Source organism: Molothrus aeneus, chromosome 2 (genome assembly GCF_037042795.1).
Source record: "Molothrus aeneus isolate 106 chromosome 2, BPBGC_Maene_1.0, whole genome shotgun sequence".
In the NCBI taxonomy this organism is placed as follows: Eukaryota; Metazoa; Chordata; class Aves; order Passeriformes; family Icteridae; genus Molothrus; species Molothrus aeneus.
Window position 1 is genome coordinate 52,422,255 of NC_089647.1, and position 27,102 is coordinate 52,449,356.

The following is a 27,102-nucleotide window of genomic DNA, read 5'->3' on the forward strand; positions in this document are numbered from 1 at the left end:
GCATGTGCTGCAAAGTCACCCATCAAACACCATCATTTTCTTTACCTTGGCTAACCCAGTGTGGACCCATTTTCTTAATGCAAAATGTGTGGCAGTGGGAGTTATATTGTGATGAACTGTGCAAACCTGGCAGCTGAAGGCAGAATTGTTTTTCTGAGCCGGAGCAGGCACTTTGTCAGCTCCCTGCTGGTGACTAATGAAGCAGGTAACCCTTTCTGTCTTGCAGGGCCTTCCTGAACGGACTCAAAACACACATCAATCTTTATTAATGCTGTCACTCCTCCTGCAGATGTGCTCTCCCTCAAACCCACTTTTTCTTGTGCAGAAACAAGGGCTTTCCAGCAGATTACCCATACCTATAATTACACCTGAGATGCCAGATGGTCACCTGCTGATGGGAAGGTGATCTAGCAGGTAGCCACCTAACAAATAGGTGACACTCTGCCAGGGTGACACAAGACATAAAGACCCAACAGCTAAGGTGATACACGTGGCAGTTTGCAAAGAGCTCTATCAGCTGCATTGATGAGGAAGGGGGGGAATTGCATGAAGAATGAACCAAGTACTTACCACTCTCTACTGATTTCTGAATAAATAATTCTTCCCCTCAAAAATAAAAGACTTAGCGAAAGAAATTTGTTGGTGGCTTTTTGTTGGTTTTTTTTCCCCCTTCCTGTACAGTCACAGTTGTGTGGGGTCCTTTGCTTCCCCCTGCTGTCACCCTGGAACGGCACAGGGTGGGCTGTGGCTGCAGCCAGCCGTGGGAGTGGGGAAGCCTAATGAGGATGGGCTCCGCCGGCAAGCGCTCCTGCATCCCACAGCGCCCACGGTGCTGCTGCTGTGGAGAGCGGTGAGAGCCGGAGGCCAGCAGGAATAAAAGGCAGCAGGGCCCCCCTCCGTGCCTCACCGCCCACGGGCAGAGTCCCAGGAGCCAGGCAGAGCTCTGGGGTCCCAGCAGAGAGGGCTCTCCCAGCTGGCTCCCACCGAAGGCTGGATTTTGCTGTTCCTCTGCCCCATCTCCCACACGTGCAGGTGAACGGATTTGGCACCCACTGCACTCTCAGGTAAGAGGGGTTTGCTGGGACCTGGACAATGAAAGCCGGTGTGGGGCTTTGTGGTTTGTTAGGAAACTGGGTCTGGAAGAGGACTTTGCTCGGAATATTTCAGAAAATAAAAAGCAATTGTTCCCTCTAGCAGTCCTTAGAGAAGAGCCTTTGCTCCGGAGGGGTTTGCTGGCCCATGTACACCTCCTGTGTCCCAGCAGGGATCTCCTGGCAGTCAGAAGCCATCAAGTGGGAACTGGGATCTTAGGAAGCCCCACCAATTCTGCCTGCTGTGTCCACCAGCGCAGAGTGGGGCACCTGCATCTGGGAGAGAAGAGCTCAATTTGAAAAGTCTTTGAACACCGTAGTACCACTGTGGATGGACATGGCTCTTGTTTGGACTGACACATGGTGGCTCCAGCCTGAAGTTGTCTTCTGGCTTTGCTGTAGGTCAGGCATGCACCAGTCAGTGCTCACCCTCTTTTGACTCCTATTAGCTAAACATTTAGGATGAGAATAATGACCAGAAAAATAGTTAAAGCTAAAACTAGCTGAAATAACAAAGCAATCAGGCTGGAGGGTCTGTTCTACACACACTTATCACTGCTGCTTGTAAGGGACAAGGAACTGAGAGCAACAGGCGGCAGTAATGTGAGACACAGCATCTGTTCTGGGTGGGCAAACCTGGCTGCGAGGGCACTCAGTGAGGAGTGTCAGACAGCCTGGAAGAGGCACAGGGGTGCTGTGACTCTGGTGTGGCTCAGCTGCAAGCTGCCACCCTAAAAAGCAGCTGTATGGAATGGCTCCAGCCTCCTGCAAGGGGTTCAGAGACTTGTCCTCACTGTTTGCTGGCCCTTCTAACCCAAGGGCAGGTCCCTTTCCACTGGGGAAACAAACTCAGGCAAGGACTGATGGGAAGAGGTCCAGAAGTTGGCTTGGTCTTTAAATTTTTTTCCCGGCTTAGTTTTATGTTTTTTGTATGACTTTCCCAACTCACTATCAAACTGGGAGCAGGTATAGTGGGGCAGGACACCTTCCTGCCCTTGTATGCCACCAGTCTTTGTGCTGTGCCAATTTTAGTTTCCTGTGAGTTTCAGTGACAACTTCTCTGCTTCAGCTGTGAAACAAAACCATTTTGCAGCTGCCTGGCCGCTGAATTGCACTTTAGCACCCTCATGCATTGGCACAAAAGAAAATAATTCATCCTTAACACCCACAGCAGCTTCTGCAGAATCACCAAAGGTATGGGGGAAAGGGGCTACACCTCTTTATCTGGCAAATAGAATGAATTCTCTGAGGGATTTGTCAGTCCTGGAGAAGTCCAAGCCAACATCTAAGGACTGAAACCATTACCTGGTAGTTATGTGTGTTGTGTTCTTGTGTGAACGGGCTTTGTGCACATCCATCATGAAATTGATTTCTTTATCTCACCTGTTAGAACAGCACACCCTGAGCTCTGAATCACAGTCACTTCTGGGCTCTGTCACTAGATGGTGACATGCTTCCAGATACCGAGTCCTCCTTCAATTTGTCTTTCTTTAGTGTAAAAGAGCAGTAAATAAAGACAAAAAAGTCCGGTTTACCCTCTGCTTATGGGAAAACAGCATTCCCAGCCACAATGAATTCTTTTTAAGATAACTTGATATTTAACTGATTTTTAATATGGCATTGGATTGATTAATATTGTTTCTGTAAGAATTACTGCTGTAAAAGTAATTTTAGTTATAAACATTTACATAATGACTAATATTCCCTATCTATGCACAATTTAGAACACCTTTGTCAGCAGACATTGCCAGATGCAAAATGAATGCCTGCTTGTGCATCTTCTAGAAACAAACCTGCACTGAAAGCTTTAAAGTTAATATGTCATTTGCATGGGAAAAGTACCAGTTTCCCTTCCTCTTTTCTGTTTTCTCTGAGCATGCAACAGTGCTTATTTTTTTCCTTGAAATTATCATCAATAGTTGCAGCCCATAGGCACAGTATTTGCTCTGCTGAAGAAGGTTTGGTGGCTACTCTGAGACACATGCACTCACCAGAGGTCAGGCACTCACATGTAATTTCCATTCCAGTCCATCATTCAGTACTGAAGGAGATGTTCTCTGGGATATGAAGATGGGGGCTGGAAAAGGAGAGCTAAATTCCATGAGACATCTGATGAGATCAGGCACACCAGAAACCTGCATGTATACATTGGTGGCTGGCTGCTGCCTGCAAGGGTTACTGACCTGGTGGGATGTCTGTGAATGCCTCAGTCCCTGACTCTTGCTTGGTCATTCACCCACAGGTAAAACCACACCTGCCTCTATTAACTGCCAGGAAACAGAACCTGCAATGCCATTGTGCAAGGAGCAAACCCCATCCCCTTCCCACGGCAGCAGAGGGTCCTGTCTGGGCTTGGGGACAGCCTCCTCTGCTCAGCCATGACTAGTAGGGCTTGGACAGACTTTGGAGAGGGGTATGGCCATGGATCAGCTGGTTGAACAAGTCTGTCTTTATCTTTAGTACATGCCTGGGGCCCTGTGGTCCCTAGTAGGCTCTGGGCCAAGCTGGACACACAGCATTGCACAAGAAAGCCCTAGGGTGGATCTCATGGCAATTTAAAACAGTGAGGCTAAGCTTAAAATACTGCTCTCTAATCATTAAGAAATCCAGGGGCTATTTTGAGGTAGGTGCAGGAATGCAGCTTCCCTTATCCTGGCCTCCTCCACACACACCTTCCTCTGTCACACAGCTGCTGGTAGTGGCAGACTTGTGGTGACCCTGGCCAGAAGCTGCAGCTTGGAGCATGTGGTGTGTGTTTTTGTGTGTGTGTGTGTGTGTGTGTGTGTGAGCTTTCCACACTCCCATTGATGTGGAATGCCACTTAACTGTCTGGTGCTGTCTGAGGCCAGAGCTTGGATGCCTGGCTGCTTGCTCATCCCTCACCCCACCTTGTAAAAATTCTTCTTTACAAGGAGCTACTTTCTAATCCAGATACTTTTCTGTCAAAGGCATGTTGTTCTGGGCTCCCTGTGGTTTGCAGTTTTTATTCCATATTCTTCTTCAGAATCCTCCTTGACCTTAAAACTCTTTTCATCTTCTCTCCTCCTTTTTTTCTTTAATTAATTTTTGCTCACTAGTCAATTCTTGCTGAGGTTTGTGTACCAAGCCCCACCTGTTTTCCTGGGTTTTCTCGTAAGAGTTAAATACTTTGTTCTGCCCGAAACCCAATCAAGGTGAAGATAGAACCTTTCATAGCTTTCAGGAAGATGGCATTAACACTTCTCCCCCAGCCTCCCTGTGACCCCAGGGCTCGAGCATCATCCCCAGCAGGCAAGCTTGGGGCTGCTGGAAGGCATACCTGCCTCTTGGTTTGCCACACTGCTGGCTGGGTTTGTGTGTGCTTGGGGTTTTTGAGGGTGGTGAAAGCCTGCCAGCATGAGCGAGGGTACTCTGAGGCAAGATACTTAGTAAGGTGAAGACACTTCTCATAGCCATATCAATTTCTGTGTCTCCACAGGCACCCCAGAGGGCTCACCACCCACCATGGCTGCTGGCCTGGAGAAAGCCTGCCACCGGTGCATATCTAAAATTGCCAGCAATGGTAAGGCAGTTCTGGTAGCCATGGCCTCACATATTTAAGCAGCTCTGTTACTAAGCCAAGTATACAAAGGAATCACAATGGTACCAAGTCCCACCTGAACCTTCCACTGAAGTTTCCTTTCCTAAATAATTTTGGGAATGGATGGAGTGTGCAATAGTAGCTCTACCCTAACAGCAGCTGCCTGTTGCAGTATTTGAAGTATAGCAACCAGCACAAAATTTCAAACAAACATCACCATGTACCTAAATATGGGCAGCAACAGACAGCCTAAGCAAATAATGTGTTTGCCTCCTCTCTGAAGTGTTACCTTACACATAGTGCAGCAGAAGCATCCACAGGGGAAATCACCTCATGAAGAGCAGCACAGCCAGCCTGGGAACAAACTCTCCTAGGAGTGATTCCCACCAAGCAAAACTGCTGCCAGCCTGTGTGATGGCACAGGGACACAAGTCTGGGGATGGAATATGGTCAGGGATATCCCCCTTTCACCCAGTGAGATCTGGGACAGGTTATTCTTCCCTTTGCTGGCCTGCTCCCTGGCACAAGGGCCATCTAGGTGGGGGTATCCCCCATAAGCAGCCCCTTGCTGGGGGTTGGAAGCATCAGTTATCTGGACAGAGGTTCTTTTGCATGACAGCCTGGGCTTGCTCAGGTTTTAAAGTTTAAACTGGTTCTCCCCACCCAGGGTGGAGGACACAGGGCTGTAATGAGCTGACAGCTGGTGGAACAGGCTGGTTCTTGCTCTCAGCAGCAACACAGCAGAAAGTTGACCTGGGGTGAAGCTGTGCAAGCTGCACAGAGGCACAGGAGAAACACACTTCAGAGGTGGGGTGTTGTAAGATCAGGGAAGCAGTCTCCTCAGCAGGAGGTTAAAATCCATGGGTTTTAAAGCAGCTTACTCCTCCTGAATGGATCTCTTTTTCACTCTGAGTTGCAAGTACCTTTTGCTTTCACTTCTATTTCTAATTCCCCTCAAATACATGAAGCAGCAAACCCCTTGACCACTCTTCCTAACTGATACTTTACCCACACTAATTGCTGCATTTGCCAGTCTAGGGTGTTACCTTGGAGTCTTCTATATTCCTGATCTTTGCTTTGCCTGAAAGGCTCTCAAAGCTCAGAATGAACTTTTATTAATGATTAAACCCCTCAACTGCTCGCTGTCTTACAACCAGGCAGAGAAAATCAGGCCAAAGGGACAGAAAGATCAATCCAGGCCTCCCTGCAGAAACCAGGCACAGGTAGGGAAGGAGAGGATATTTTCTGGCCCATTTTTTCATGCTTATCACTGCCCTAGGGGAAAGGAGGGCTGGGGAGTGATGGAAAACAAGGGGTGCAGAGTATGCACCCTCATTACACTGTGAAGAGTGTCTGGGAGTGGAATTGGGACCCAACTGGTCCCTGTGGAATCCCTCACATCCTGCAGAAAGGACATGCAGGGAGGATCTGGACTCATCGGTGAATATCACAATTTAAAAGGTCAAAAGTGGTATTTTCTCTGATTTTTGTTCCTAGTGTCTACAAGGAAAATGTTACCGTTCCCTGTTATTAAATTACCACTGGAATTTCAATAATGAGAGAGAAAATAATTAATCCTTTAGAATTTTTTTTTTAAAGATTGGGATTAGTTCTGATCTCAACTATCCTCTTCTACACCAGAAGTACCCTCTTGGGTACCTGAAAAGTTACCCATGTGTGAGGAGCTCAGAAATATCATTCCAGAAAAATATCTTCAGGTTCTTATCATGCTTAAGTTCAAAATAAGCTCAGCTTTAGCTATGGATCAGCTAATGCATTCAAAATTGATTTTTATGTTCATTAAAATGCAGTGATGCTTAATTTCACTTTTCCTCATCATCCTGTATTTATTTTTCAAAGACCTTTTCAGCAAAATCCACATTTGTACCTTTGGTCTGCTGGTATTGAAATAACTCCCAAGAGCCCCAAGAACCCACCTGTGGAGCATCTTTTCATTCTTGGTGTAGCAATTTAAGTTCAGTCTTCAATTTACTGACCAAAATAAAAAAGCCTAATCCACTACCCTGGGTCTACTGCAAAGCAAACTGAATGGCTCTATATGTAATGCCTCAATATTGTTATAAAATTACTTCTGGAAATTATTCACAAGGGGCCAAATCCAGAATTTAGACCATGGCGTAACTGTAGTTCAGTATCCAGAGGCATAATATAAAATCCAGGCTAGACACACTGCAATATTGCTCAACCCCCAAGGCAGCTACACCTAGGACATAAATTTTAGGTGATGTGATGCTGATATCTGGGTACCAAAGTTCTATATTGCAGTAATTCAGCCCTGCCTAATCAAGGAGTGGTGGAGCACAGCAAAGAGCTGGTGGCCCTGAGCTGGGATTTGGTCAGTTTCCTCACACTTCCCCTGCCTCAAATGGTGGTTTTTTCCTTTTGGGGGAACTAGAGGCCTCCATGGGAATGGCTGTTCCCTACCCTGAATCCTCCAGCTTCTGAGTATCTAGTCTGGTCAAGGGATTCAGTCATGCCAGGGATGGGATTCCTGCCCTTCATCCCCAGAGATTATTCCATCAATATATCTCCTTGCTGTGGCATTAGCCTCATGAACAGACAGTTTTTGGTTTTGCTCAAGGATATCTCATGTCTCTACTCTTTGGATCACTCACAGGTCTGGTTTTGAGTGCTCAAACCTCGCTGTTATTTTCTTATTTGGTGGTGGCCGGCCAAGCTGAACAGATTTAATTCCTTTCCTTCATGTTACTTCATTCAAGTCTTTTCTGCATATCCCATCTGAGATAGTGACATTTTCCTGTGACTTGAAAGCACAGAAAGACAGCTAGTGATCACAGCTACCAAAATCATGGGCAGACTCATCCTGTCTGTAAAACACACAATCTTACTGGGGCTGGTTCCCCAGAAAGATCCATCGAGACCTTCTCTGCCACCACCACACCCTCACAGGCTGCATTCTTTCTTTTCTCCAAGCGCCTACCAGCACTGCAGGGGATGCCTGCAGATTCCATGAAGGAATAAAACAAGGATGCAAATACCTGTTCCCCATCTGCACTCCAGCCTGTTACAGCACCCATGCTGCAGTGCAGCACACTGTGACACTGCTTGCTGAGCTACTGCATTGCCATCTGCGCCTGCCTCAGGGCATCAGCAGGCATGGGGCCCTGCCAACTGCATTTGACCCAAATTTCTTAACACCCAGACTGCTGGGAGTCAGGCCCCTTCAGAGCAGCATTCCCACAGGGTGTTGTCCGAAGGGCATACTTTGGCAGATTTTCACACAGAGTTTTGCTCCTCAGCTTGTTCATGCAGATAAATCCTAGGGTAACTGCAGACTTTGTTTGGAAGCTGGTAGTATCTCATGTAAAAAAATAAAAATTTCTTTTTTTATCCAGAACCTGACAGACTACAGCAGCACCTGGGAGTGATGGTAATGTAACAAACACTTCATTTATTACTGTATTTATTATCAGAGACCTTTTCACTCTACTGAGCAGCTTGCACTACAGCTGTATTAGCATACTACAGAGGAGAATAGGTAGATTGAGATTTATATTCATAAATAGCTGCTGAAAATCTTGTGAAGACTCTTACCTGAAAAGAAAGAATTTTTTCTCTCTCCTCAAAGTAAATAGGGACAGCGTGAGCTGATCTGTAACTTTCAAGTGCTTGGAAAACTCGTGGCCACAAAATGAAGTCTGAGGAGCCCACGGGTGAATTGGTGTCGCCTCCAGTACTGCCTCCAGATGCCAAGCAAATGCCAGAGGGCAACAGGCTGTGTGTCCTGAGGCCAGGCACAACAGGCAGTGGCAGAGAACTGGGAGGAGAGCTGCAGTGCAGGGGCGTGGCTGTGTAAGATGCAAAGGCTCAGGCATCAGACAGAAGAGAGACCATGACATACAGCCAAAATGTCAACAGAGATCTTAAGCGTGTTTACATCTGTGGGGAAATCCTGGCAAGAGGAATTCAGCCAAACAGCAGATTTGTATCAGCTGACTGTACTGCTGGGCAGGAGACACAAAACCTGCACCCACTGATCTAATTTTTGTGAGCACAGATTTCAAGGAATGTGCAAGCTATTCAGCCACTAGTTCTCTTCTTCCTCTGGTGTGATCCCAGACACGAGCTCTTCCCTCCATCCATTTCCCAGCACGTTAGGATCCCACAGCTGGACTTCATCAGTGCCCCAGCAGGCGCTGCCCTGCTGATACAGAGCAGGGAGGTCTCCTGCCTGATGCCCAGGCACCAGCTTCATGGAATACCCACCCTTTCGAGGCATGCCTGGAAACACTTCCCTGGCTGTGCTGTGTGTTCAGAGACTACCAGCCCTTTTTTGCTACTTACTCCAGGAATGGGACCAGGGTCTCCTCTGGCCAGCCTGTGGGGCGATATCTCCGATACAAAAACACCACAAGCCCCACACGTGGGACCTGCCTGAAGAGCAGCGTCCTCTCTGCTGAGCCGGGCTACCCTGCGGCAAGTACCATTCTCTGAAGCAATTTGTCTTCGGACCAGAACGGGGCAGCACAGCCCAGACAAACCCGGGCAGAGAATGCGTGTATGCCGGCTGAGCAGCATTTCTGTGAAACCCCCACACATCCAGGGAAAATCAGTCTTCAGCGCTGCTAGCGACACTGAGGGTGGCTGCAGAGCCCTGCCAGTTGTGTAGGCAATTGTTGAAGAGTCTCACTTTGTTAAACATGGATCTGGAAGCCTTCCCAGACTATGCATCTGCCCCTCCAATTCGAGACCTAAGAGGCTGTAGTTGAATGGGGAGATAATGAGTAAATACATTCCCAGCGCCTGCTTTGGGAGCGGAATTAATGAACCATCATCTCTTTCTCTTGAGCTCTGAGTGGTCTCTACCTCCCACTTCTCCCCTCCAAAAGCGGGCTGCTGGGCAGATGTCAGACACCAGAAAACACGGACACCTGTGTGCCAGATGTGCAGCCTCGCGAGCACATGAGCCCCCTGAGCTTTTTCCAGAGCTTACTGCAGCGTCCCTCCCCGGGCTCAGGCAGAGCAGGCGCTGCACAACTAACAAATGACACGATGCCGCCGCCTCCTCCTCCTCCTCCTCCTCCTCCTCCCGGGCTCCTGAGCACTTCCCTTGCAGCAGGGACAGAAGGCAGCTGCGAAAGCACAGGCAGAGGGGTGACGTCGCTCCGAGGGCTGCGCTGCAGTGGCAGCACTTGTGGCCACACCAGGCAGTCGGTGCAATGCCTGCAGACCTAAGCGACACCCCTTTGGGCACCAGATAAATGGGTTGCCCAGCCTCTGGGCACTGTTTGCCCACAAATGATGTTGGAAGCCCAACTCATTTACAATACCATCACTTCTTGATATGAAAGAATAGTCTAGATAACGGCAAGAGGAGCTAGCACAAAATGTGAAATGTGGTGAAAAGGGAGGCTCTAGGCTAAGTTGTTCTAATGAGAGGCTGTCAGTGGTTGAAAGAGCTTAGTCAAGTGTAGGACACTATTCAAGCAGAGGAAGAATTTCTGTATTATGCAGCACTTGAGATAGGAGTCTGAGCAAAAATGAGAGGGAGAGGGAGAGAGAGAGAGAGAGAGAGGGAGGCTGGCCGACAGGGAAAGGAGGAGGGGGTGGCACAAAGGAACAGAAGTGCTTTCTTCAGCTCAAAATACCCTCAGTCTCTCCTAGTTCATGGAGATAACAAACATGCTACTTCTGAGAAAGATGGTTTCTCAAGGGCTTAAGTGTAAGATCCTGGTTCTCTGTGGAGAAAACACGAGCAGCATGTGGGGGATGGTGTGTTCCCATGAAAAGTGTCTGCGAGTCAGAAAGCCTGATGGATCTGCTCTGAATTTTGATGCTGCTCCTATGTCCTCTCTGTTTCTCCTTCCAGAAAACAGAGGCAGTGATGTTGCCCTTTTTCTCTAAGGCAGCCTGAGGGTGGTATTTTGGCAGTGCTGCAGAATTTTCCAGAGTGGCACTGTCCGCAGGGTGCTGGCAGTGTCCCTGCTCCTGCGCGGCCAGGGGGACACCGTGCACCTTGCCGAGGTTGCAGTTCTCTGGCACGAGGAACTGCAGGACACAGCTTACCCAGGGAAAGGGCTGGTCCCAAGCCAAATCCAAATACTTGCTCCAAGGTTTTTTTTGCAAGCCTCCAAGGAGATGTCCTACTCCTTTTCTTATCCGTGCGCTTCTCAGCCCCTCTGCAATCTATGCGCACCTGCACTTTGGCACCCTGAGGCACCCACTTGCAGCCTGAGCCATTTCTGGGAGGGCTCTGAAGGGACACTTGCCACAGAATGTCCTCATTACGTTTTACTCTCATTTGGCAGGGCAGCGTTTCACTTTAATGTTGCCAAGTGTTCACGATTAGGCACAGAGGTGACAGCTCTTGTGAGACAGGCTGCTCACACTGTTCTAGACACTAGTGACCCTCACCCACCGGGAAGGTAAACACTCATCCTCTGCAGCACCTGGCTGTGTAGGGGAAATATCAGGGCTCAGATACACCAGCAGCTCTCTAGGGAGTAGGTAAGCCCCTCAGGTCCACTCACCCGCAGGGAGAGTCTGTGTGTACCCCTAAGAGCATCCTTCCACACAGCTTAAGCTGATCTATCCCAATGACAAATCCCACTCCAGCTGCAACAGCGCAGCTGCCTTTGTGCTTGCGAGCTAAGCTGGGTCAGGGAGTTAGACCAGCCAGAAACTATTCACATCTGTGATAAAGACAGTTTATTTAGCGATCAGTGAAAAGTAAGTGGAATGGCATTAAAGCTGCTATTTGCTTAGCAAACAGATATGGCTCATCAGTTGCCATGGATCAGCTGATGCAGAATTTTTTGTTACTGCACAGTCGCCTGGCAGTGCCTCTGAAAAGGATGCAGGATAAGGCAGCAGTGGATGACTCCTTGCCCTTGGATTAAGACAAGCTGCAAGTAGTAGCTTCAAAAGCAGTTTGTGTCTCTCACTGCATCCTGGAAGTGATAAAACATGTGCTGGTCTCATCACTGCAAATGCTGCACCACGCAGGTGATATTCCCACCCCGATCAAGTGCACTGCATTTCTTCCTACACAATTGTGTGGATTTACAGAGCTTCTGTAAAGAACTAGATGGAAATGCGGGACTCTAAACTTGAGCTAGCCCAAATAACACTGTTTTTCTTTTCTCCTTCACAGCATGCTTTATATTTGGGCTCCTTGCTTTCCTTGCCTTACCACTGTCCATGACTTTTATAGGTAAGTTGTCAACTAAAGTAAATTGAAAATAGAAACTTCCTGGCACTCTGTGGCAGGTTAACATATCTGGTGGAAGAAAGGAACTGGAAAATTCAGGGTTTCCAACTGTTAAACCCCTGTCTTGGTACTTTAGCTTCAGACAGAATCTCAGCCCACACTCTGTATCAGGAATGAAGGAGTACTTGAATTCTGACCCTGTTTATCTTAAAAACCCCTCCAGTGTGTTTTACCTCAAAACCCAGCTTTGTCTGTGGGAGGAAGCTCAGAATCTGACATATGAGAAGATTTCATTACTCAGGATCCCTCTGTATTAACTACACTGCAAAAAATTATAGAAACATATTGCTGTAAGGGAAAAAGAGATGTTGTAGGTTGCTATTTCTCCACCTTTTTGAAAGTCAGACCTGGTTTTTGGCTGATCTGCCCTCGAAGGCTGGATTTGTGAGTAGCATTTCAAGATCAAATATTTAAGAAAGGAAAATCCCTTGAGCTGCAGAATTTTATACCATTTTAAACTGCATAAGGTCCCTCTTTTCTTAAACATCACCTTTCCCTTACCATTAATATAGATCTTTGTTTTTTCTGTAACACTTCATTGTTCCCTTTGAGTCTTTCACATCCTCCATATGGGTTGTGAACCCCACTTGAGAAACATCAGTGGAGACACCAATCCACCTCTGCTTTTAGACAGGCCCATGTGCTCACAGCATCCCTGACAGATGTCTGACTTGCCCTTGCTCAAGGAAATTCCATGGCTTCCCAAGGAGGCTATTTCAACATTTTATTGCTCTCAAAGACAAAATATTTTTCCCCATATCCAACCAGAATCTTTCCTATGGCAAATGAAACAGATTACAGCCTGTCTTGCCCACTGTGGTCACAAAAACATATTGGTCACTGTCCTACTCAAAAGATCCTCTGAACTGTTTGAAGGCTGCTATTATAACCCTGCTCCATCTTTTCTTTTGTTTTCCCAGAGGTCTTAAAAACCTAATTCTTTCATCCTGACCTCACAGGTCACTGTTTCTGTAGCTTTTTTTTTTTTTTTCCATTTTTACCTCCCTCCTTTGACCTCTGTGCAATGTAAGGATTTTTCCTTATTAATAAAAGAATGATGTAACACAGGCCTCCAGCTGAGACCTGAGGAATGAGCAGTGCAGAGTAATTAGCTCCTCTGTTTAACATGCAGGATTTCTGTAAACACACCTCAAAATGAAACATGGTCTCTCTGCACTAACTCATTTCCTCCAATTTAGTTTATGGTGCATTGTAAGCCCAGATGGTTTTTGGCAGTGCTGCTCCCTACCAGACATAGCTCATTTTTTATTTACCTTGAAGTTTCCTCCCCTACACACAGAGTTTTGTTCTATCAGTTTTTGTCTTGTAGATTTTGAATGCCTTTTTCCAGTGTATCCAGATCACTTTGAATTCAAAGTCCTCAAGAGCCCTTGTCTTTGAGAAGCTGTTCACCTGGTGCCTCGTTCCTCATGAAGCATGGTTCAAAGGAACTCTAGATGCAGGTGCTGAGGGCAAGCTGCATCCCATCTAAACTCAGACTGTGTGCATCCACAGCCAGGCTGAGGTCTGTGTGTTGTCCTTGGAGGCTGTTAAGGGAAATTCCCACACCCTCTCTTAGGTGTCTGCCTTGAGATAAGGTGACTTAAGGCAGTAGTGATGCCTGGCCCATTGGCATGGATAGTTATCCAAACCCACATAATAAGTGTTCAGCTGGTGCTATTCCCTTAATCTGGGGCTTTCAAAGTACCACTCATGACTATGGTGGGATTCCAATTAGGATGTCCTAATTAGGAACCAGGGAGTTCTAACGAGGGATTGGGGAGCAATTAGGAAGTAGGGAAATGGACTGAACTGCTACATCTCAACACTTCTGCTCTTATATTTATCCATGACTTAAAATTGCTATTTATCCCTTAAGAAGATTCTAGCTTTAGCTTTTCCCCAGGCTGAATATGCCTGAACTGTGAAATAGGGATGGGAAGGTATAATACAAAATGTGGTATGGTTTCCATGCATACTGACATCCTGCCTTCTGGAAATGAATCCAGGTCTGGAATCTGACCACTTGCAAATATAATTTCTCAGGAATATTTCACAGTATCTTTAAGATCAGTGAGAAGTGGAAAGTCTATAGTAAGATATTAGCCTGGAGCTCTGGATATCTCCTGCATCAGATACAGAGCTCTTTTTTCCCCCACAACTTACTGAAATTAACACTATAATGTAGTGTTGTCAGAGGATATTGGTTTCCTGCAGCTCTATATCAGCAAAGGTATTTTTAGGAAAATGAAATGTCAAGGAAAATGCTGATATTTATTTTCCAAGCAAAATCCTATGATTTTCTGATAATATTCTGTTGCCACAATCTCAGAAAAAAACTTGCTGATGTGCCTCCAGTCATTTTGGCTCTTGCTTCCTACAGAGAAAAACTGAGAGATAAAATACTTGTTAAAACTCAGAGATTAATAACAGGCAGCCCCAGTAATAATTACACCCTAATATCATACACTCTTAAAATTCGATAATGTTGTAAATCACAGTATAATTCAAGAAACATGAAAAGGACTCAGCATATTTTCCATGCTGTAGACTTGTGACATCACTTAAGCCATAGACTGTTTAGCAGCTTTTTCACTTTTACTGGCAGAGAAGATCCCTTTTTTCACTGAACACTCCAAAGATATAAAGATTTATTTAAAATTTTTTTTTAGTTTCCGGGACAGCGAAGGATTACTCTCAATAACCCGTTCTTGTATGTTGTCCAGAGTACCTTTATATACAGAATATCCTAAGGGTAGCTAAATCACATTTGAAAGCTGATGACATGGGGTTTTTTTAATAAGCAGCCTAAATTGCCTCCTGTTCAAATTTAACCAAGTACTACTCCTCACACTCAACACCAAATAATTCCTCAAATCTCAAATGCTCCTGAGAATCGTCTGAAGCCTATTCTCTTACTCTGTGCCTTTACGTGGGAACCAGTTTTGTGCTTTAGCAGTAGTTGTTTACACAATCTTTCCTTGCATTCCAGTCCCTCAGCCAGTCCTCTGATATGCTGACATGCTTTCTGATAAAATGGTGCCCAAAAGCAATTTCTTTGAGATAAATTCTCTGCAGCACTAGATCCAAGTGTAAGGCCCACAGTCAGGGCTCGACTGAGGTCTGTGCTAAGAGATGGCAGCTGCAGCCATCCACGAGGAACACCTGAAAATGGCCTGGCATGTTGAGGTCTCTGCCTTCCATTAGGAATAAAGTTGTGTAGTATGCACCAAAGAGCAGATCAGCCTTGCTATAAGCAGCCCTCCTTTCCTATGGGTGTACTTCAGCCATTTCAGCTGAGAAGAGTAAAGCAGATAAAAAGAGACCAATGCTGTACTGATTTTCATTCTTCCTGACCCCTCATCTCATGGATAATCATGAGTCACAAGGACACTTGGTAGCAATCCTTTATGGGCCATGCCAGAGCACTGCCCCAAATGGTGCCCTTAGAGAAGCTCATGTCCTGTTTGCTCACAAGCGCTCTTTCCACTTGCTGGACCCTGTGTCCTGGATCCCATTGCAGTGTTGTTCTGTGGTAGCCAAGAGGTAAAATGTGCAAGTACCTCTGCTTTCCCAAGCCTCCCATCTCTTGTTTTTTCCCCTTTGGATGCTGTTCAGGCTGTGTCTGACCTTGCACAGGTCTTTGGTTCATTCATTTGGACTCCTGTGCTGGTCTGTGTTGTGGTCAGGCTCAATTGCTTTTCACTCTGAACCACAGATTGCTCTGGCTTGCAGGGAGCATTGCAGTAGAAGCAGACCTTTGATCTCTCACGGTCCATATATCCCATCTCTAGCAGTTAAAGGAGAACATATCTGTTGCTTATGGAAAAGAATCTGTTGCTTTCCAACAAGTTTTGGTGCTCCCAGATAAACCAAACACGCTGTGTGAGAACTGATTGGCACATTTGCTGATTTCACTGTAACAAATACCAGTGCCCATCTGTCAACTGTAGGTCCACATTTCCTATTCACACCTTGGGGTGTATTTTTAAAGTTACTACTGTATCACCTGCTTTGACCTACTCTTTTGCTTTCATATCTGTCTGCAGTATTCTCCTAAAACCTACAGAGTGCTGCTGTCTGTCACTCAAATCCTTCCCAAGACTGACTGATATCATGTTATATATATATATATATATATATATATATATATATATATATATGAAAGGATACCATAATAGATTTGTCTGGGAAAGAGAATCGGAATCGGAGCAGCATGAGAAAAAAAAGAAAGGCATTTTTTCTTGACTTTTTTTCCCCCTCAAATTGAAATCTCAGTTAACACATTGGAAATAGAAATTGCCTAGGTTCCTAAACTGAAATATATTCCCAGTGATCCCTGGCCAGCTGCTTTTGTGGCAGGCTTTTAGATGGCCAAGAACTTTGGAAACCTTGGCAGCAGCTTTCTGATGAATTTGATGTAATTTGTGACAATTTCCCTGCTGCCCACCCCTGTAAAGCTGGGAGTCTGATCAGGTCCCAGTGTTACATAGTGGCAAAATGGCCAAAAAATCACAGCTTTGTAATAAGAATGAAAGGGGAGAGAGTCCAAATCCATCTAAGTGCAGCCTTTTTCATTTATACAAAGGTTGGTAATAAATGCTTGGTATAGAAGAGTCCAGAGCCCTTACACACAGGGGATCACAAAACTGCAGACCACAAAACACTGTCCCATGTCCTGTGACTAAAGTCAGACCTGTAGCAAGCAACCACAATCCAGAGCACCTGTATTATACCATGCAAAGAGTGCAGGAGAGGTTCAGGACATGAGCAATGTTATGGACCAGCACTAGCAGTGGATTTGGTGGGCAAATTGACAAGCTAAACAGGATTACAGCTATATAAAAGAAAAGCCAAACCAAAACAAAAAAAAACCTCCAAAACAACCAAAAAAACTCCACCAAACCAAAACCCACTGGTACTTCTTTCCTAATTCCTCCTATTCAATGTAGTTCTGAAAATGGAGGCAAGATGTTTCACCTGAGAGATGCTTAGCACTAAGACTTGCACATTCCTTTTGGTATCCTGCAACTAGGTAACCCCAATTATTCAGAGAAAAGTCAGAATATTTCCTTGCAAACTATTTATATAGCAAGAAGAAAACAGAACATCCTTTCTACCCTGTGCAACTGATTTGTCAAAGCCCTGAAACATGGGATAAATATCAATAAAATTACAGTGTAATGAACTGTTTAAAATTTCTGAAGATGCCATTGGGTAAGAGACTTGGGCAGGGGATTCATCCCAGCTAACTTACAGGTACCTACAGCTGGCTGTCTGGATTCCTTGTACAGCCATGGAGAGACAGAAGTGCTTTCAGGGACCAACTCCACCGACCCATTTCACATGCATCTCTTAGGAAAAATGAATTGAATTTTACAAGTGCCTATTTCTCCCTATTGACTTCAGAGTGTAGAAAACTAGCTCACATATGGATGCCTGCATTGCAGACATCTATATTTGGACAGATGATTTTCACTGCCACAGACCTGTATCACAAGCTTCAGTCTCTACTGCCAGCAACATCCTCACACAGCCATACACTCTCTTCCCTAAAACTTACCCAACTTTCTCTTTCTTGCAGTAGATTTGAGGGTTGCCAGGGTCCTCAGCTCCATAACAACCAATTCTTTTATCCTCCAGCAACCCAAACACCTTGGAAACTTGAGCTTCTACAGCTCCCTATCAGCTGCCTGGAAAGCAAAAACAGTTCCAGGTGCACCCACGGGTATTGGCTCCCAAGCTTCCAGCCATCTGACTCAGGAACATGCCATACTTATAGGAACTAATGAGCAGGAAAATCCTGGGGGAAGTTTATCAGAATTCCTTCTTTTTGTAGTTTTGATTTTCAGCGAATTTTCTACCACTGATTTCCTGTCCAGCTCAGTCAATGGTTCATTTAACAAAGAGCTGTGGCTGAAGCTAATGACCCTATATGTGGCTGCAATTAGTATTGCCAGAAAATAGTAATGTTGGTTTTGCCTTTGCTATCTCTCTTCCTTCTCTTGCCTTTTGCTTGTTCATGGCCCTCACTCCTCTAGTGGCAGGTGCAGCCCCCTTTTAATTCAGCCCCCATTTCAACAGACACAGGATACAAGTCTTGGGTGTAAGCAAGACATTTCACTTACAGCATCTATAATTCTTGCTGTACAGCTTGTTGCACTATCTGGTCACTTGAGATAACAAACATCCATTTTTGCCATTCAGGAATGAAGTTTTTGGAAGACTGCCCAGTTCAGCCACTGATTCCCTTATATCTGTTGGTGGGTGGCGTGATTGGCAGCTTAAAGGTAATGTGCCTTCTGTGTGTGAAAAATATTTTGTGTGACTCGACTCTGACTTGCTAGTTAAGACATGATGATAGTTCCACACAGCCACATGCACCCAGTGCTGGAGCGCTACAGGATCAGGCTGTGCTTGTTCCAGCACCAAAAGCACCTGTCAGTCAAGTGAGCTGCTAATGAGCTCAGCATTGTCCCACACATTGTGGTGTGACTTTCTCCTGCACCACAGCATCTGTGCTACCATCCCTACTGAGGGAAATGACTACTTAACATGGATGCCTGTGGTAAATGGGGTCCTTTTTCCACAAGTAATCCTCCAAGCATGTCAAATCTTTCTCCATTATTTTCATACAGACAGGACAAAAAGCTACGTTACTCTCCTTGCTTTGGGAGTACTACAAAACCACTTGTGTTTGTACATAGTCCTTCACAAGTTCAATTTACTCCCACTCTGACCTGGCCAGAAGAAAATGACTGCAGCAGAATCACTTCCTGACAAAGTAAATATATCCTTGCAACACAGCAGGGCTTATTAATCTAGATGCACCATTTTCTAACCACAGCTATCTGTCTTCTAGTGGGCTGTGCTCACTTCTATCTTTGCTGAGCCCCAGTCTGGCAGTTTGACAAGTAGAGGCACCCTCATACCTGTGATAAACCCTGGTCACTATAAAGCTATATAACTCTGTGTAGACTCTAAAGGATCCACCCTGTTCTGACAGTCCTTTTCAGATGGTGTTAACTGGCTTTTAGGGAGCAACTGAAAGGCAATTTTGAGGCTAGTGGACTGAAGCTTTCATAAAAAATGTTGACTCGTTCTTAGCCATTTCTGTTAAAAGTCAGTTTTTCTCACTAAAACTAAGGTGGCAAACGGATCAGTTAATATTGATGCTGACATCAAAAAATGCTTTGAATTTTACTTCAGTTGACAGCAGGACTGCTTACTTTGCAGTTTGGCAATGCATTTGGTCAGAACTTGATTAGCTTCACTCACGTGTTATCTCAGCACGTGGTCTGCAGCCAAATTCAAGTCTCTCGCCCGTCTGAACTGTGGCCTCTGTTCTGTTCACTGGACTGCACTGACTTCATCCAGCAGTGCCCTCGCTTGAGCTCTGAAAGTTAAAAGGTCACAGAATGGGTGCAGGATGAAGTCTGAAAGGATGCTGTCCTGTGATGGACATCATATAATAGCAAGTCATTCTAGCCCAGATCTGTGCAGTCTGTAGGCTCCTCATCTATTTCTTTACCACCTCCAGTCTTTTAAAAAGCAATGGTAACTGTTCACCAAGGCAACTGAACCATCCTAGAGCACCCAGAGAGGCCTGCTGAATTCATGCCATGCTGCTCCATAAATGTATGTTCAGCAGCTAGTAACAATGTGAGCGACTGCCAGCAATTTCTTCAATCACGCTTGGCAAGGCAATATCCATAAGAATTAAATGCACTTTCTGTGAACTACTTAAATGCAGTTGAGATCCATAAATCTACCTGGGAGGTCTCTCTGACTGCCTCAAACCCAATACTCATCTGCCATTTAACTCCATTCTCATTGCTGAGCTTGAGAGAACCTGAGTGCTGAGCTGAAAGCTAAGTGGACTGAAGCACAGCCACAGGCACCCTCATGCAGAAACCTCAGAGCCACTGGCCAGGCAGGTTTATCCCTCCAGTGCCTCATGAGTCTGTGTAAAGCAAATGTTCATATGAAAAGATGATAGTTTGAGCAAGCCTGTTGCTTTGAGTGCTCAGCTGGATGTGAGACATCAGTGGAAACACCATTTTTTTGCCTATGTTGGTGCTCGGACTTTAAACTGTGTTTCTCAAAAACTGGTACCAACATCTGGGCTGGAAAACCAGTTGGTTTTGTGAACAAATATTTAATCATTTATGTATAACCAAACAGTTTTCCAGAGAAGAGAAAGAATAAGAGAAAACTCTGGATTCTCTTGCTAAGCTTTTCCTATTGAAAATGGGGCACATGGAATAAAATCTGAGCCTGGAAAAATACACACCCGAACAGGTTTTCCTTGGCCAGTGTTCTGGAGAAAGAAGAGTGTAAAATGAGGGATGCTCTTCTTTTTCATTTCAAGCAGAAAAATGAGCACAGATTATAACTCTGTGAAAGAGAACATGACTGAGAATCCCAGTGAATCTACCTGTGTTCTTTGTATTGTCAAGACTAAATGAGAAATCCAGGCATCACTGATGAGTCCTACTGCATTTCCCTGTATACCAGCCCTTCCTAACCACCAGGCATCATGCTATTTCACATATTTCTCTGCTAGTTTTGACTGAAGGCAGGAATGGGGCAATCTGGGAAAATGGCACTTAATTGAAGAAAATTTGACAACAGTACATTGCAAGTATCTAAAGCAATTTCTTTGAGGTTTAAGTCATAGTCTATATGCTTTATAATTTGATATAAACTGATCCAACTTTATAACCATGGAAAAATAGAGTTAGAAGAGAAAAATCTACCCACTACAAGGCAGGAACTACACTACTTAAGTCATTTAGCAGTTACTGTAATCTGTTCTTAAAAGTCTCCAGCGTGGGAGCTGCTGCCATCTCCCTGCACAATCTGTTCTCATGCCTTTCCATCAGCAATTTTTTTCCAGTGTATGACCCCCACTGGTGAATAACCTACAAGGAAAAAATGCATTATTTTCCAGAAGTACCTGCCTCATTTGTGGCTCCTTAGCTTTCTGTTTTCCCACATCCAATTTTATTTGACCCAAAGACTGTCAGTGGCCAGAAGGTGTTCAGACTCTCTGCAGCCACTTTACTTATTCCCTTTTCTCCCCCAATGCCTCCAGGTGACTCTCCTGCTGTACGACTCAACCAGGATGAGGCAGCTGCTTTCCAAGTCTGTTGTGATTGATGATGACGATGACGATGAGTATCCCTGGAGGCAGAATGCTCACAAGTACTACGTCCACCTAACCCTCAGTCTTTTCCTCTTTCTCTGGTTCATTCTTGGGAACTACTGGGTTTTTTCTGTGTATCTGCCAAATTTCATCCCGCCTTTTCATCAGCCTCAGGATTACTGTGACAAAACTCTGTACATTTTTGCTGTTGGTGTTCTCATTATTAGCCATACTGTTCTGTTTCTCCTTATCTTTTGTAGCTGCTGCATATACTGTTTTTCCAGGCAAAGATTCTCTTCTGAGGAAGACTAAATGCTACATAAATAAATCTCTAGATGTTTGGGAAAGCGTGTACAACAAAGAACAGGCAATAATTCAACCTTGTGTACATCTTTGTTGTATGATATATCTGTATGATAGCAGTCAACTTCAAGGGGAAATTAAAAAATACAGTGCCATCTGGAAATAGCTATGCTGGAATACAGCATAGTCTATGCAAAAATGCTGCTGCAGGTGCTAGGGTATACTCCTGCTAACTTTTACATCCCATTTTTTAACTCTGGATGTTTTACCAGGAGGGAGCTCTTGCAGATGGCAAACCCCTCTAAAACCAGGTCCCTCCTTATGTTGTATATAGCACAGTACATCTTTGCCTATAAAAGTAGCCATGTTGTCCTCTTCACTGGGATCTGAACATCTCCCCATAGTCTTGCTGAGGTTTGCTATTGTCCCTGAGTTACAGATGGGGGAGCTGAGACAACGGGTTGTATTCAGGCCACTTAGCAAAGCTCATGGACTCTGTGGACTCCGATAGTAACCGAGATGCTCACTAGAGAGCTATTCAGGCCCCTGTCAGACTGGCCAGTAAGCAGCTGTGATAGCAATATGAGCTTGTATAAAAGGCAGCCTGAATATGGCCCTCAGGTCTCTTCTGAACTTAGATTAAGAAGTGTCTATATCTGACTTTGAGGCTAAACCAGAATACATCCATATATATCCAATACATCCAAAGTTGAGCCAAGGCTGCTTTGCAAGTCTTTGGCAGAACAAAGAACTGAACTACTGAGTGTCAGATTGGTGCTTCAACAGGGCTCAGCATTCCCCAGTCAGGGGATACACTTTTTCTATAGCAGTAATTTGCCAATACCACACTAACACAAAGATTACTGTCAAACCATTGTGATCAAGTTCATAGAAAAACTGATGATGTTACCTTGGTATTTTGAATATAGACCACAACAACAAGACTTGGGTGGGGATGTGAGAATTTCAGGCAGATGTGTTCTCTACAGCAGTTCTCTGGTTGTGGTGTGAATGTACATTTGATTTGTTCATCTTGGTGCTGTACATATGGAAATCTGTACTTAATGGACAGATGTAATGCAAGCAGCTTTTCAGTCAGCAGCAGCAGCTTTAAAAGCACCAGCATGCAGAGAGACAATTTTTTTTTTTTGTGACATGTAATGGAACAACCCCAGAAGTGGTCCTGGTAGATTGTTTTTTCATGTGTTGATGAATGCAGTGTAAAAGTGCTCTTTCTGCTTTTGCTCTTATGCACTTATGTTAATGTGGTCAAAATGGAGGGGCTCCCCTCTAGATGAGCTTGAGGGTGGCCCAAGGCACAGGAAAAGATGTGTGTTTTGTGTATTTTGTCTGTTAAAACCCACACAGCTGAAACTTGTGTTTTAGAGAAACCCAAAAGGGTTATAAAATGCCTGTGAAAGGGTGAAATATGTAAAAGAGCTCAACAATATGCCACAGCTGAACAGGATCTGCTCAACCATGCTTCCTGGGACTGAGCCTGAAAGCAGTGTTACATCTGTAGGAACACCTGTCTTCAAACAAGAACATTTATCTCACCAGCTATTGTATAGATAAGCCTGCATTTGGTTTACAAGGATTTTAATTCAGGCCCCAGATTTATGAACTGTTTATTTCCAGAGAACTAATATTAGAAAGAAGGTAGGACAAAGATGAAATAATCTGACATGAGGGCAGCGTCAGTGTAGCATTCCTCTGTTCTGCAGCATCCATTCAGGACAGGTCAGAGCCAGGCTGCCCCATTCAGAAATCCCTGGAATAGGTATTACTAATACTGCTGGCTTAGGCCATGCACAGTTTTATGTAGGGAAATGGGACCAGTGGAAATATTTCCTTTTATTTGTGGGCCTCAGATTGGATCTGGGAAAAATCACTGGCTCTGTTTCCCCGAAGAGCTGCTCCACCACACTCTCCACTGCCCCTCACTTTTCTGAAACATAACTGCTGCCAATGGTGAGATGCTAGAATTCCTCTTTCCCACCACAAACACTACAATGGCTCATGACTCGGGCTTCAGGATTTCAGGGTTCAGTTCTGAACTGATCTATGGGATTTTACCTTCAGTGGAGAGCATCTTTCATTTGTTAAGAACCCAAAATATTTAAGAAATTGCCTATCAGAAGGCATAACTCCATCCATCATTCAAATGCAACAGAGCAGCTGTTTATCATTACACAGGAACTTTACCCAGAAGCCTGGAACAGGGGTAAAACCAGAAAATTATACTCAGTTGACAGTGCAAAAGAAATTTAACAAAAAAGTAGCTCCACCCACAGGGCCCCTGTACAAACTTCCCTGTTGGAAAATACTGCTAGAATCACTCTTAATCACCAGGAATTAAGGGCTTATACTCCTGACCTAAGTCTGAATTGATTGTAGTGATCTCACAGCAAGTGATGATGTTCTCCTATTGGAGCAAATAAGAGGAGATTTTAGTTCAGCCCAGAGGAGAAGAGATGTAAGGTGACATTGTCTTGTGTTTGCTGTGTGCTTTCGTGAGCATGGTTACAGCAGCTAGCAGATGTGCAATGATTTGCCAAATTTCAGCCACACAACATTAAACCTGAGGCCTATGCCTTATTCATGGAGGCTAAGACTGACTGATTCTCTATAGTCTGACATGGAGGATTAATTCTTCAGATATGAGAATCCAGGGCATCCACTGACATCTTGGGAAAGTGCTGCTAAGTCACTGTGCTAGTGTTAAACACCTGGTTGGTACAAACACAAATTTATAGAGGTTGTATTAATGAGGCAAAATACATTTTTGAAATATTTTGAAGTTATACAAACTGAACAAAACTAAAACACTTTGCTACAACCAAGAGAGAAAAATTCTGCACTGATAGAATCTACCTTTACCATGTGTACATCAATACGCTATGGCACATACGAGTGAGAACATCAACACCTCCAAAGCAGTTGGAGCCATCAGTTCTGTGCCCAAAGGAATCTAAGCATGCCTTCTGCACTTTCAGCAGACTGGAATCTTGCAGGACTGGAGCAGGGATACCTGGTTTGGACATGTCATTAGATACACCTGAGTCACAGTGACTCTTCTGACCCACCAGCTGCACAGTTTCTCTCAAGTTGCCCCAATAGCACTCAAATCTAAATGAAAACAGTTTAATTGAAGACACTTTATCTCACTTAGGGGCAAACTATGAACGTATGTACAGGCCACAGCACCTTAACTTGCAAGCAGCAGCATTTTGAATTGCCACAAAATGATGGTGTCCCAGACAAATGCCGAGTTCCTTACAGAAGTAGGTGTGGCACCTCAGCAAACAGCTGTGGAGGAATTAAGTCATTACAGCCCAAAGGTCAAGCAGCTGAAAATACAGTCTACACCTTAAAATGTTTAATTTTAATTTTGCCACTAGACTAAAATTACAAATTGAAAATGTTAATTTTCTTCCCACAGTTATATAAACGTCTACTGAAAAACTAAACAAAATACACCCTTAAGCTAATTATTATGCACTCAACATTGACTACAATGCAGGAAACCAGCTCTGTTTCAGTTATATCAGCTCCCCTTCTTGAGAAGGAAAGATCTATTTCCAGTATTTAAAAGAAAAAATATACATTACTTCAATGGCTAGGATAGCCAGCTCACTGCTAGTTGTGAGTACTACAGAAATCTAGTAATATGAAGACCCAAAGACAATTCTGTCTGCACACACTGACTCTATACACACACATACAAGTGCACTGTCAGGAGCCATGAAATAAGTTACAGTCATTACAGTTTATTTGCCACAGTATATTTGTCCTCCTACTACTCCACCTTCTTTAGCAATAGGCATAAGATTCCAAAGCTCTAGAAAGTAGCTTTCCACAGCTATTTTAGAAGCAGCAGACAGACAAGCAACCCTTCACTCCAAATGTTGAACACAGACAGCTCCTACCTGCTGGCCCAAAGAAGAGAGAAAAGAAGAGCATCAGACATACCACAGACCTCATCTTCTCAGGACTGGAAACCAGAACGCTGTGCTGTAAGAGAAGATGATCTCTCTCACAGAGCACTTGCTCTGAGCTTTATGAGGTCCCAAGACATCAGACTTTAAAACTACAAGGTAACTGTGCAGAAAAAAAAAATAACCTAGAATAGCTTCTGCTTCTTTGTGCCAAGACCTGTTTCAAATGTCCCAGATCCTGAAATAGGAACAGTTGGTGTAAAAGATCCTAAATGCTTTGACTTTACAGGCCAAGGGCTACAAAGATGAAACTGACGGTAACTCATATATATTGTACAACATTTTAAATTAGACCAGTTTCTGTAAGTTATCTTGAATATTTTCTCAGATAATTAATATTCTCCAAATTCTAGTTGGTAGGGACTTTGCATAACAAGGAGGACGCTTCTATTTCTACATGTAATACAGAAATAATTGTTACATCAGGACTGCAAACTGAAACTGTTGATTGGTGGCACAGGTTTCTTCAGGTTCCTGTTCACTGCTGGAGTAGATGCAGATCCCTCAGGTATCAGCCATAGGAAGAAACAAAAAATGTTTTTTTTAGAAAGTATAGTACTTGAGGGAAAATAAAAAAGGCTGGCAAGTGCCACCTGATATTGCATAGTACAAGGAAAGTGCTGAAAAGAACAATGTCATATTGAAAGATTTCTGAACAAATTGTATGGAATTCTGAGAAATCATGTATATGTGTTTGTAACAATGATTTTCTACCAAATGTCTCATTTGAATAAAAATGAGTGTAAGTGCATAAGACTATGTGACTGCAGTCTTAAAATTAAGGTACTTTACATTTACCAGTCATGATAATTTTAATCAAGCCTGCTGCAATTTTGCTGAGATGAATAGTTATATCAGAGACTGATTTCGCCCACAGATTTGAATCTCAGCCATACTGACTCTTCTGTATGATTAGTAATACTCCAGCAAAGGAAGAATCCATTATTCGCTTCCCCATGCTGCAGAACAGCAGCTCAAATGTGAGAGATGAAAACTATGGGCCTGCAAATCACCATACAAGAAAGCTTTCTTTTTACAAGGTCCTCTTGATGCCCAGATGAGTTAGGTACCTGCATGTGGAAGGGAGCCTACAAAAAAGATGGAGAGAGACTTTTTACAAGAGCATGTAGTGGCAGGATAATGAGAAATGGCTTCAAGCTGAAAGAGAGTAGATTTAGGTTAGATAATAGGGAAAAATTCCTCACTCTAAGAGTAGTGAGGCATTGGAACAGGTTGCCCTGAGAAGTTGTGGGTGCCCCATCCCTGGAAGTGTTTAAAGACAAGTCGCATAGAGTGCTGAATAACCTGGTCTTGTGAAATGTGTCCCTGCCCACACCAGGGGGGTTTGAACTACATAATCTTTAATGTCCCTATCAATGATAGCTTATGGATTTGATTGCCAGTCCTTTTGAAAAATATTTAGCCTTTCAGTGTAATATGAAATGAGTACACAGGATGCAAACAGTGGAGAAAAAAGTCCACTATTCAGTCTTATTCACAAGCTGCTATAGGCAACATGTTTTTATTATCACTGTTTACTTTTGTATTACTATTCTACTTCTGCTTCTGGATTTCACAACAGTAGTTCATAACAGACACTATTTATTTTCAGAATGTATCAGAAACAAAGAGTTGCTTTAGTATTTTTTGTGAACCTGTTTGTTTTTTTTAAAAACCTTGTCCAACTTGTCCAGGTGAAATAAGACTTTAGGTAAACAGGTCTGGTGCTTATTTGCATGGATAAATTTCAT

General features: G+C 44.2%; 1 protein-coding gene across 2 annotated transcripts; it reads left to right on the forward strand.

Moving 5' to 3' along the window:
* Window positions 1–773: 773 nt before the first annotated feature.
* TMEM272 (transmembrane protein 272) lies at window positions 774–26,105 on the forward strand. 2 transcript variants are annotated; one of them, XM_066544951.1, is made up of 5 exons: window positions 774–1,064; window positions 4,549–4,632; window positions 11,786–11,845; window positions 18,110–18,192; window positions 21,000–26,105. In XM_066544951.1, exons 2-5 carry the CDS (start codon window positions 4,575–4,577, stop codon window positions 21,360–21,362), a joined length of 564 nt encoding a protein of 187 aa, XP_066401048.1. In that variant the 5' UTR covers window positions 774–1,064; window positions 4,549–4,574; the 3' UTR covers window positions 21,363–26,105. The 2 variants fall into 2 exon arrangements, with proteins under 2 accessions (XP_066401048.1, XP_066401049.1); XM_066544952.1 differs by lacking the exons at window positions 774–1,064; window positions 4,549–4,632; window positions 18,110–18,192.
* The last annotated feature ends 997 nt before the right edge of the window (window positions 26,106–27,102 follow it).